The 12,938-nt window shown below is 43.3% G+C and overlaps 1 protein-coding gene across 2 annotated transcripts in view; it reads left to right on the top strand.

The window, feature by feature from the left end:
• Psma8 (proteasome 20S subunit alpha 8) overlaps positions 1 to 12,938 on the top strand; it is a 53,787-nt gene that overhangs the window by 31,822 nt on the left and 9,027 nt on the right. For both annotated transcript variants that reach the window (XM_057789150.1, XM_057789149.1), the window contains exon 4: positions 1,881 to 2,003. In XM_057789150.1, the coding sequence (XP_057645133.1) occupies positions 1,881 to 2,003 (123 nt within the window). The remainder of the gene's footprint in view (positions 1 to 1,880; positions 2,004 to 12,938) is intronic.

Genomic DNA, 12,938 nt, shown 5'->3' with positions numbered 1-12,938 from the left:
CTTTACTGGCTCTTAACAGGTAAGATTTACACTCCTAAAAAGACAGAAATAAGAAAAAACTGCTTGCAATAGAAGGTTAATGGCAGAACTGACAATAATAGAGGACATCTTAATATATTTTAAATGAGGGTTGGATTAAATATAAAGTTTTTTTGTAAGAGACTTAAAAGTACATACCAGTTTAAAACATGAGACTTATTGTTTTTGTAGTCTGAAATGAGATGCAATTATAACATCAAGCACAGGTGCATTAAGTTACATGTATGATCACACACATAGAGAGTGAACAGGAATTGGGCAAAGTGGATGCTCTTGGTGGGCCCTACCAAAGGCATGTCACTATGCAAAACACATGAAACAGAGTCAACAAGAGGAATTTAGTGGAAAAAACATATGTAAAATACCGGGGCACAAGCAGGGCATGCTTCAGTAAAGATGGGAGAACTTGGTCACCTGACCTGGCTCTCAGCAAAGATGGTGGCAAGGTCACCTGACCCCAGTCAAAATGGCAGCAGCCACATGTTGAATGGAAAAGCCACTCAGTTAAGATGGCCGTGAAGTCACTTGACCTCAGTTAAGATGGTAGTGAGGTCAAAATGGCAGCAGTCACATGTTGTATGAAAAAAGCCACAATTTTTGAGCTGTAGGGGTTTTAAGCTCAATAAGAGATGGAAAAGCTTCAATTTTTGAGCTGCAGAGATTTTAAACTTAATAATAAGAGAGACCTAGAGGCATGATCTGCCCTGTCACTGAGTAGCCATGCCACAAGCCGCAGCGGGGAGCAAAAGGCTGGAACTGAAAAAGCCACACCATGCCATAAGCTACAGCAGGGAACAAAAGGCTGGGATTGAAAAAAGCCGGGGGACAGACATGAATGGTTGCTATCCACAGCTGAAATTGTGAAAACCTGCAAAATGGCGACACCACAAGGCCTATAACAGGGACGTCTCCCCCTATAGGTGGGGTGCAAATTGGCGTGAACACTGCAGGGCCCATGAGCCAGGTGTCCCCTGATCCCGGGTGAGGTGCTATGGCCTGGCTGGGTCCGGTCGGGGTGACTCGGAGGCCAGAGAGGCCAGAGGCCACTCTGAGTGGCCTTTTATGGAGAGGGGAAAGAAAAGAAAAGAAAAGGAAAGAAGTGGAAAATAAGAGAGAAAGAAGGACCTAAGGGACCCTGGGCTGCAGGCCATTCCAAACACAATTTAAGCTGAGGGAAGCAACCATAGCAGAATGGGGAGACTCACCATTGGAAGCTGGTGGTGGGAGTAGAGAAAAAAAACCTGGTTCAGGATCCCAATCTCTGGAGAGGAACTGGAGTGGAAGAGCCTATCTGAGTCATGGCACAAAATGTTATGGAAAAAATTAAAAATGCTGCAGAATTCCCGGCGGCAGTAGGCAGCAGAAATGCTGTAGGTCCCCAAGCAGTGGTAACGGGCCATGGCAGCAGGCAGCTGGCCATGAGAGCAGCCAGTCCCAGGCAGAGATGGCTGCCCGTCCCCAAGCAGTGGCTGGTCCCAGGCAGGGAGACACGTGGCGGGCAGGCAAGAGACAGAGACATGGAGAGACATGACATAAAGAGTGAGGTTGGATATTTATTCAAGGCGGTTATGGAGGGGGAAAGGAGAAGAGGAGAAGAGCAGAGAGAGAGAAAGAGAGAAGCAGGGAAGGGGGAAAGTTGGGAGAGAGGCAGAAGCAAAGCTGCCTCTCTGAGAGGAAGATGGAAAAGAGAGAGAGCTCAGGCAGGAAGCTGAAGATCAGTCTGCCTCAGCGAATGGGGGAAGGAGTGGGCATGGTTTGTCTCTTAAAGAGACAGAACAATCATTACAGTAGTAGAATAGTAACTAAGACAGTGTTGTAGTAAAATAAATTTTATTTTTTAGAAATATACACAGAGCAATGGACGAAGACCTTTTGGTATTTCCGCCTTAATTGTAGGATTTGATGATGATGGAATCCCAAGATTGTATCAGACAGATCCCTCCGGAACTTACCATGCTTGGAAGGCAAGTAATGAATTCATTCATTTTTCATAGAAGTTGTCAGATGCATTAATTTTTTTGCAAAATTGAAATAAATATAAATGTCTTATGACTTTCAGGGGTATGACAGAATTATGTTGCATTAAAATATTCACTGTGACACAAACTATAGATTGTAGTGATTTAACTCCTCAGAAATGATAGTTTAGGATAGTAAAAGACCTTGGTTTAAACCAGTCATGGTGGTGCATGCTGTTTGGTTGGAAATGTGGCCCCAAGCTGGCATCCAGATACCCAAAGAGTTTGGAATGTTTGGGTTAAGGCCTCACCACAGCCCCTGGCATCCATATACCCAAAGAGTTTGGAATGTTTGGGTGGAAGCTTTATCCCAAACCCCTCCTCTAGGAGTTGCCTCAGTCCAGACTCTACTTCCGAGAAAGCCCTCCAAATGATGACCCCTCCCCAGGGATGCTCAAGACCATTTCCACAGGGAATTTAAATTGTACACCAGAGAACAAACTTGTGATTTTTTGAGTCTTCTTTCTCCAGCTCCTCTCTGGGGGGGGGGGGGGTGGATGGGGGGAAATGGAAGGCCATAGAAGGCATTATCTAAAGGCAAACCCCAGAAAAGTTACATTAGCAGGGTGTATGCTGACAGGTGATCCTATCTACAGTGGTTGGAATGTTAGGAATTTCCTCTGGGTGGTGCCTGAGTTTGTGGTTTTTATCAAACCAGGTATTGCCTCAGGGTAAACTACTGAGACTCAGGCTTCTATTGAGCTTATCATGATTGGGTCCTACAAAGGGAGTGAAAAGTTTCTACAACTGATAAGCCTCTCCACCTACTTAGCAATCCAAATCAGACCAAATCAGAGGGAATTAGAAAAAGCTAAGGTTAAATGGACACCACACTCCCAGATGATTTTCCAGCCCCCCAGAGAGAAAAGGGGAAAGGAAGATGGGAAAACCATATCTCTGTTTTCTTAGGGGGAGAGGCTCGGTTTAAATATTCTGTGGGAGTGGTCTTAACCATCTTTGGGGGAGAGGCCATCATTTGGCAGGCTTTCTGAGATTTGTCAGGGTTTGGAGCTTAGGATGAAATTTCCACTAGAACAGGGAAAAAGAGTATTTATTATTTGTCTTTCTGAGTCTGGTTTCCATAGTGAAATGTTTAATTTGTCCATTATTGTTTTTAATATATATTTTTATGAATATTTATTTGTATGAATGTTTTGTCTGCATGTATGTCTGTGCCCTATTTGTATGCCCAATGCTCTCAGAGGCTGGAAGAGGGAATCAGAACCTTTGCAACTGTCCATAGCCACCATGTGGGCTCACTTTTAGCTGCTGAGTTATCTCTCCAGTACCATGTCCTCTCTCCTAGGGAGTCAGATAACCATAAACTCTGATACATATTTTGTGCTAGTATATAGTAGTAAGCTTCATACAATAAGTAGATTGTTTTTCTGCATAAGTTATTCTTGTTTCCGTACCCATCTACCACCTTCCTCAGTTGTGTACTCAGACACAAACGCTCAGAGAAACAGAGTTTCCAGCAGTGAGTTCTCATAGACTGCCTTGTGTAGAATAAGACTGCAGCTACAGAATGTAGAATAAGTGATTTTAACTTAATTATTAAAAATTAAGTATTCAGGCTTTAAATAATTTCACACTTGAGTTTATATCACAAGTACTTAAAGCCAAAGAAATAAATAGGGGATCTCTGCCGTGGTCCTTATTACCTGCATTAAGAAAGTAGTTTGACTGAGAGCAGAGTATTTGACCAGCTTGCATGGAGTCCTGGGTTTGATGCCCAGCACCAGCTCTCTTGGCCCTTAGAAAATGGGTGCAGGAAGTCTAGAAGTTCGAGCTGATTCTCAGCTTTTCAGTAAGAGAAACAGGTTAAGTTATAAGTGTAGGTTTTTGTGGCCCTATAGCCTCTCCACCAATGCAGTAATCCAAATCAAAGAGAATGAGAAAAAGCCCAGGTTTAATGGGTGTCCCTGGTAGCTCTCCGGGACAACATGGAGAGGGGGAAGAAGAACTGAAAAGACCACATGTTCATTCTCTGGGGGGCAGCTTACATAGCCTGTGGAGTGGTCTTGACCCTTCCTGGGGAGGGGTCACCATTTGGTGGGCTTTTTTGGAGGTGGAGTCTGGACTGAGGTAACTCCCAGGGAAGGTGTCTTAAAATGGACTTTTCCCACCCAGACATTTCTAAATGGATGTCAGGGGCTGGAGTGAAGCCCACCCAAACATTCCAGACTCTTTGGATAGAGGGTGTCAGCAGCTGGGGTGATGCTTCCAACCAAACAGTAAGAACTAGCAAGAAATGAGCCTAAGGTAGGCCAAGCATTCATAACTGATTATAAACTCACCATGCCGTGATTTTGAAGCTGGTTGGTGGCCCAAAAGAAAAAGCCTGCTACACTGTTTTCTAACTCAGACACCAGTAAAGCAGCAGATTATAATCTTCAGTCAATATAGGAGTAAGTTAGTAGTCAGCAGCTGTGATTACCTATGGAAAGTCTAGTATTTTATCCTACCAATGAGAAATCTTTTGTCCTCTACTTTTAAAAACAATTTGTATTGCCTCTGTTTGTTTAGTGTATATGTGGGTAAAGATGTGGAGGTTACAGGACAGCCTGCAGAAGTCAGCTCAGTTCTTTTCTTCCATTTTCCGGGTCCTATGATCAAACTCAGGTTTTTCAGGCTTGGTAGTAAGTCCCTGTCCCTGAAGAGCCATCTCACTGGCCCCTTACTTGGTTTCTGTGTCTTCTAATCATTGTCCTGAACAAACCAGATGTTCTGTGGTCAGTCTTGACATATTTTTAAGCTTGCTACCTTCTGTTTGTAGCTATCTTACTTCATTACTGTCGATTCTGATACAACACAGTAGTTTTACGCTTGCATAAATGTTTTTAATTTGACTAATGTCTGAGAGCATCCAGAAAAGATGGTTGTTTTGTTTTGTCTCCTGTTAACTAGGAAAATAACAGAATTTCCAAAATGTTTGAACCTTCACCAATGATGTGGATTTGAAGTGCAGTCTGTTCTGGTGTCTACTGGAGTCCAATGGCAATCTCAGATCTAGTTCAGTGAGATTGTGTTTTCTGTAGAAATATCTTCTGCACACACCTGGGGAACTTAGAGACTGTGTCCAGTATCAAACAAGACTTGATTTGGATTTATTAAAGTGATTGAGAAGCTATGGTCCAGATAGTCCAGCAATGACTATATACCAATGTAAGGTCCAAGAATCCAGTAATTCAGTCCACAAGACTGGATGCTTTGACTGCTCTTCAGTATACACCAGAATCCTGAGGACTTGGCTCTAGTACCAGTGAAGGAGCAGATTTGTCAGCGAAAGTGAGGGCAAGCAGGCAAAGAGTAAGAGTGTCATTCTTCCATGGCCTTCATATAGACTGCCACCAAAAGGTGTGGCCCAGATGCCAACAAGTGGGTCTTCACACTTCAGATGATTTAATTTAAAAAAAAAATCCCTCACAGGTATAGCCAGCCCCTTGGGTTTAGTTAGTTCTAGATGCAGTCGACAAGCACAGCCATCGCAGTGGCTAACATGGCGCATGATGCAGTGGGAGGAAAACCGCGTTAGCTGCATTACCTTTGGAGCATCATGTCATTGGGTTAACCCAAGCCTGATGAGGAAGGGACAGTCAGATATATCCAGAGTGTGAAATAGTCTGCTGTGCTACTGAAAGACAGAAACAACACAGGAAGACGTTTCTAACTTAAAGGGATCAAAGGGTGAATGTGAACCGTAATCATTTATAGCATTCTGGATGGGGAAAATAGACTGAAAGGCCATTTTGGAGGGGTAGAGGTACTTATATGTGGACTTACGTTAGACAACACAGTGAAGTTGTATGACAGTCATAGGCATGTTACATGTAAGGCACACCTATTTATTGTCTGTCAAAGACCTTTTAGATCAGGATGACCAAAAATCTTGGCCAACTTACAACTAATTCTATAATTCAGGTGGGGGAAAATCTTCCAACAGCCAACCCAAAGTGAATTGTTAAATGACTGTGCAACTGTCTCCTGCTCTAGGAACAGATGTGTTCCATAACTGAGCCTCTTCAGGTCTCCAAGCTGACTCAGCCTAACAGACTGACATTGTGGTATCATATCAATCCAGAAATATTAATGATACCTTCACTTCCAGCATGTAAATTAAATGTTGGGGTCCGGGGTCTGTTCTGGGCACCTTGCAGATGTGAGCAAGTGAACAGATATAACCAGTTCCATGGGCTTAAAGAAAGCTGACAGCAAGGCTAAGAGTGCAGATGGGAGCTTCACTGCCCCTCGAGCTGAGTGATTCTGTCCCTAATGTCACCAATTGCAGGTTGAGGCCTCATCAATAATTGGAGAAATCCCGGGAGTTCGCTCCCTATGCCTATCCCTTTGATATTCTCAGTGCTTCCTCAGAATTTCTATTTATAGGGCAAGAGTGAACATCTGGAGCCCAATAAAAAAAAGTGCTAGGTCAGTACTCATGTGGCCCAGCTCACTGTGTGTCCTCACCTCCCTTCCCTTTGTACATCTGAACTTGCTTGTGCCTCTCTGAGCCACGAGGAAAACCTTGTAACAGCACCAAGATAACAGATCCCTGGCATATACATTGATTCAGTGTGGTGAAGCTACTGGTGCCTCGGCGCCAAGCTTTAAAAGTACCTACTCTCCTTACACTCCACCAGCATGAATTTTCAGGAAGCAAACGAGAAATGTAACTGAGCCGCAAGCCTCTTTGGGTGAAGCAGTACGCTATGGCCGCTGTAGGATCTTGGCTGCATGCACAGCACTGTAGCAGTCCATTTCGTGGGACGATCGTGTGCAAGTATGGCAGGGTTGCTTTCGGAAAAACAGGCTTTTCTCACTTCCAAGGTGAAGCAGCCCATATTTAATGGAACTTCATTTGTGTCAGATAGAACAACAGACAACAATGGTGTTTATTTGCATGTGGAATTTGGCAGGACATGTTCTCAGGATTCAACAGACTGTACCTGTTTTATGCAGAAGAGGTTCAAAACAAAATTTGGAAAACATGTTTTTATCACAATGTATCTGACAGTTTCTCAGTATTTCTTTGAGAGTATTGGTAAAATAAAGGAGCGTGATTATTTGATATTTTAGAAATGAGATAGGTCAACAGAGTATGCTTCCAAGTGACCAATTCTTCCAGGTGACCAAGGCACAGTCCAAAACCTCCATTCAAAACAATGACTGTTGACTATTCAAAGTTAAAACCGATCATAGCACAAGAGCTGAATCAAGAACATAGAGTTCAGGCTAGCCTAGCCAGAGGGGGTAGGCTTTTCAAAATACAAAACAAAACCAAAAACATGACAATACTATCACCACCAACAACAAACTCCTCAGGAAATATAGAGGTTTATTTTTAGACAGTCTCTTTCTGTGTAGTTCATGCTGGCTGAGACTCATGCACCACCATATCCTACAAAGAAATTTTTAATTTACTTTAATAGTTAGCTAAGAGACTTCAGTGTAAATGGCTTAAAAAGTTCCCTTTTGTGGTTCCAGATTCCAGCCTGTAATTAGCTGTTAAAAAGCAACTACCTTGAGTGGAATACAGATGCTTCACTGAGGACATTTAGTATCCTTCCCTGACACTTGAATGAAGCCATAATCCAGCTAAAACACAAACATAGCATTTCAAAACAGAGAATGTGAAAAACACAGAAAACTTTTCTTTTTAGTGTATGTATGTTGTAATATGAGCGGCTGGGCTGCGTCCCCGGCACCCAGCCGCCCACATGGCTAGCTTATGAACCAAAATAATTACACGGAAACTGTATTCTTTTAATCACTGCCTGGCCCATTAGTTCCAGCCTCTTATTGGCTAGCTCTTACATATTGATCTAACCCATTTCTAATATTCTGTGTAGTACCACGAGCTGGCTTACCAGGAAAGATCTTAACCTGCGTCTGTCTGGAGTGGGAGAATCATGGTGACTCACTTACTCGGCTTCTTTCTCCCAGCATTCTGTTCTGTTTACTCCACCCACCTAAGGGTTGGCCTATCAAATGGGCCTAGGCAGTTTCTTTATTAATTAACCAATGAAAGCAACAGATTAATACAAGACCCACCTCCATCATTTCCCCTTTTTCTGTTTAAACAAAAAAGAAAGGCTTTCACTTTAACATAGTAAAATTACATATAACAAAATGGTTATCAAGCAAGAATTACAGTTACAATATTTATATCTATTTTATCTCTTATCATAACTAAGGAAAACTATAACTATCTATCCATTCTTCAACTCCATCAAAGACTCCAGAAGGATATAATATTACCTAAGTAAAAAAGAAATCCAAAACTCTAGAAATGACAGAGACATTTCGCTGCCTGGACAGTCACTCAAAGTTCCTCTGTACTGTTGGGGCATCCATCTTCAGCCTTCAGGCCCATAGTATCCAGCAGACATTTTCATCAAGCAGGAAATTCCAAAGACAGTTCAGTCACTTTTTGCTGTGTCCTGCAGAATGTCTTGCAGACTCTTTTATGAGTCAGGAACCCTGAAAGACCATTTCACCTTTAGGCAAGTTCAGCAGTCCTCTTTCTGCGGGTTCTCTGTGTCCAGTTTATGCAACAGTCCAGGCAAGAGCAGTTTCTTGCCCAAATAGCTATCAAACTCCTTAAGGAGCCTCTTCGGTGCCCATCTTCCTCTTGAAGTAGATTGGTGCTGCCAGGAGCAGACGTGTCTCATTGTCATGAAAAGCCCTAAGTTATTAAAACATTAAATGCCATGTTCTGTAGTCTTTGAAAGATATGAAGAATGCCTAATTGAAATATATCTCTATATATCTAGAAAATCTAACTAACATGACTACAAGCTTGACTATTATTTATGATTATCCATTAGCAACCTATATTTCCTAATTATACATTACATTTTTAAATGAACTACACAATCACAATACCTTAATCAAGATCAGAAATACATATACATATAACAAAATTGACCTTAAAATCCATACCAATGCAAATTATTCATATCTATATCATATCCCCCTTTACATGTAAAAGAATATTCATAAACAATATTTGGGAATATGGGCACAGTTTTTTTCTCTCCAAACTGCTTCCTGCTGAATGGGGGCGCTGTATTCAGATCTTTCATGGTGTAACCTGTGTGTCAGGGTCATCTCAGTCGGCAGTTGAGTGAAGTAATTTTCTGAAGGTGTTCACAGCAACCTTTCAGGAGGGCGTGGTCTATCATACCACATTGGGATAGACACAATCCACAGAGTCTCATCCTCTGTGAAAACAAAAGAAGACCCTCTCCAAAGCATCATATCCTTAGACCCATATTCTGAAATCATAATACCCTTGTATCCATTCTGGTTTAGCTTGGCAGCCCATATAATGAAATGTCTCTCTGCACTTAGCTCCTTTACAGTCAAAAATTTTAAAGAAAACACAATAATACAAAGAATCCAGACTCTCTGTGAATTTTCCATTTTTACGTGGCTTATTTTTCTTTATTTCTTTAATCTATAATTATCTGTACTCTGTCTCTTTAAAGACTTTACCCTTTTTTTAAGACATTAACTTTATTCTTTATAGGTTAAGATCTTTCCTGGTAAGCCAGCTCGTGGTACTACACAGAATATTAGAAATGGGTTAGATCAATATGTAAGAGCTAGCCAATAAGAGGCTGGAACTAATGGGCCAGGCAGTGATTAAAAGAATACAGTTTCCGTGTAATTATTTTGGTTCATAAGCTAGCCATGTGGGCGGCTGGGTGCCGGGGACGCAGCCCCGCCGCTCATATTACAACATATGTATTTGTGTATGTGTGTGCATTCAACTTTTTTGAAAAAAAATTTAAAGATGTATTTCTTTTTATGCGTATGGATGTTTTGCTTGCATGTATGTCTGCATACCATGTGCATGTCTGATACCAGGAGAGGACATCACATCCTTTGGATCTGGACTACAGTTAGTTGTTGGTTGCCATGTGGACATCTACTATGTCCTCTGAAAGGGACATATATACATAAAGGTGCTTCTCTGCCAATGTTTGAGAGCATGAGTGGGGTCTTAGCAGTGGGTCCCATGGCAGGTGGGTCCAAACCACAGTGGGTGAATACACCATGCAGACAGGGCTTGAATGTGGAGTTTATTAAGAGGATGCTATTGAGAGGAGTGGAAGGTAGAGGGGAGGGAGGGATGAGAAAGACAGAGAAAGAGAGAGTGAAGGAGAGAGAGAGAGAGAGAGAGAGAGAGAGAGAGAGAGAGAGAGAGAAGCCTGTTTACATATTTAGAAGAACTATAGAGAAAGAGAAGGAGCTTGGGAGTGGACTGAGCTTGTCTCTTAAAGGGACCTTTGCACCTGTTTACAGTCAGGCAACTGCTTGCCACGTGCAGAGGGGTGAGGTGCTAGGTTTCCAAGGGGCAGGGCCAAAGTGTGCCTGAATACCAGCATTCCTTCTTTTTTATTAAAATGGTGAGGAGTTAGGTGTGGCAGGTTAAGGGAATAAGAGCATCAAGCTCTCAAGACTGCTTCCTGCTGATTTGTGGACACTGAGATCTTGGGGACTGCTGCTAGGAGCCAACCTGTCTCTGTTACAAAAAGCCTTTTTAATTAAACTTGCAAATACTATATTCCCCAGATCTCTGAGCATTTGAGGGCTGTTTATTGAATATATCTGAGTTATGACTGCAGCATAGGATCTGCCTGGAGAGCTGAATCCAAGCTGAGAGGTTGTGGGGGAATGCTTCACCCAGCTTGACTCTAACTGGTTTTAACATAACAGGTGAGATTTTTTTACTTGCGAAGGACAAAGTAGTAAAGAAAAACTTCTTGCAATAGAATAGAAGCTTAACAGTAAAAACTGGCAATAATGAAGAACAGCTTACAGGAAAGACTGGGTAGTGTAAATTTCTAGGTTAGCTTTTGTTAATCTGAAATAGATATTTATAACCTTAAATTTTTATTATTATGTAGAATATATTTTAAAGCAGAGATGAATCACATAGACAGTATGTTGTGACAGATCTAACTATGTACTGTTTATTATTTAAGATTATATAAATTAAAATATTTGAGACTCACCACTTCCTTAGTCTAGAAGGAGATGACAATGAACAGAGTTTCATCTATGCACAGTTGAATTTGTGTTGCATACACAGGTACACATGCAGAGTTAAAGCTAGCTTACTTTCACACATACATGAAAGGTGAGCGAAAGGAAGCTGACTTTTTCATCTCTGACTCACACTTTGTAACAAGCAGGCAGGGTATTTAAAGAGAGAGCAGACAGACATCTGCAGGTCTTTGGAGCAAAGAAAAAAGTGAAGAATCAAAGTCGCAGATTGCTAGCAGGTGGAAGAATCACATCTGTTGCAGGTGGGGCAGGCAGGTGGGTGGGATCCCTGCAAGCCTGAGAGCTAGCAGGCAGCGGTCCTGTCACTGGCCTGTCACGTCATGTGGTTACCATAGCAAAGATGGCAGTTAGGTCATCTGACCTGCCCTTAGCCAAGATGGTGCCTGCCTACATGTTGCAAGGCACTAAGAAACCATGAGTTTTTTAGAGAAGTGCAAATTTTAAACAGACACAGTTAACAGGACAGACATACAGCACGCAGAAAAGATTAAAAACTCAGAATCACATCTGTGTGGCCACACCATTCACAGTCTTTCATACATAAATTAGACAGGAAACTTCGCCAGCACGTGCTGTCAGCCTGCAGCCAGGTAAGAGAGCAAAAGGGGGAAACTGAAGTCGGACTGGTTTGGCCAGGGTGGGGTCCGGTGCCACCACCCCAGGCTGGATGGTGTGGCGGTGTGGGCGGGAAAGGAAAAACAAAAGAGTGAAAAAAAAAAAGCCGAGGCTGCACTTCCAGCTACCAGATCACTGGCAGAATGTAGGGTGCAAATAAGCAGCTATGGGTTTTGATTTATGGGGTGGGTGTGCACAGTTTCCACGAGTGAGGTAAGAGATAAGGTCTGGAGACTGAACTCCAGTGTCCCAGAGATTCGGCATGGACCGCGGCTCAAGCTGAGTTTGGGTTGTCACCCACAAGGTCCGGGCTGTGGGGATTGGGCCACACCCCACATCATCACACAGGGATTGGGCCACACCCCACATCATCACACAGGGATTGGGCCACACCCCACATCATCACACAGGGATGGGGACCCAACCCCACATCATCACACAGGGATGGGGACCCAACCCCACATCATCACACAGGGATGGGGACCCACACCCCACATCATCACACAGGGATTGGGCCACACCCCACATCATCACACAGGGATTGGGCCACACCCCACATCATCACACAGGGATTGGGCCACACCCCACATCATCACACAGGGATGGGGACCCAACCCCACATCATCACACAGGGATGGGGACCCAAAGGGTCTAAGCCTGAGAGATAGGGGGTTGCCCAGCTGGTACTTCCAACTGGAGCTGGGAGGAGAGGAACCACAGTCCAGAGGCGAATCCTTACTCATGGAAGCTTGGGGGGTGGGGGTGGCGAGGAGCCTATCATTGCTGCCACTTTTGTCGGTGTTGGGTGTAGAATTTAAGCGATCCTGAGTTGGAAAAGCACTAACTGGATTGGAGATTACAGGGTTCTGTAGCTCCTTGAAACAACCAGGCAGGAGGAACTGACAGAACCTGCCAAGTGTCACAGGTACCGTTGTTATGATATGGTGCGAGTGGCACCTCAGCAGCGGGACCCATGGTGTGTGGCTCAAAACCTCTTTCATTGTCACGGTGTCAGAAGCCTGAACTCTGACCTGGGGCCCCGGTACACCGAAAGGTTTTTTGCGCCCCGTGGTGGTTGGAATTAAGTTTGCTTCTGGTTTCTAGACTTTGGTGGCCTGTTCCCTATTATTTACACGCCCTTGGGACCCAACAGTATAAAGCTGTGAACCGTCTGTTGTGGTAGGATCC

The sequence above is a fragment of the Chionomys nivalis genome, chromosome 14 (genome assembly GCF_950005125.1).
Source record: "Chionomys nivalis chromosome 14, mChiNiv1.1, whole genome shotgun sequence".
In the NCBI taxonomy this organism is placed as follows: Eukaryota; Metazoa; Chordata; class Mammalia; order Rodentia; family Cricetidae; genus Chionomys; species Chionomys nivalis.
This window is presented reverse-complemented; position numbering and strand designations above follow the sequence as displayed.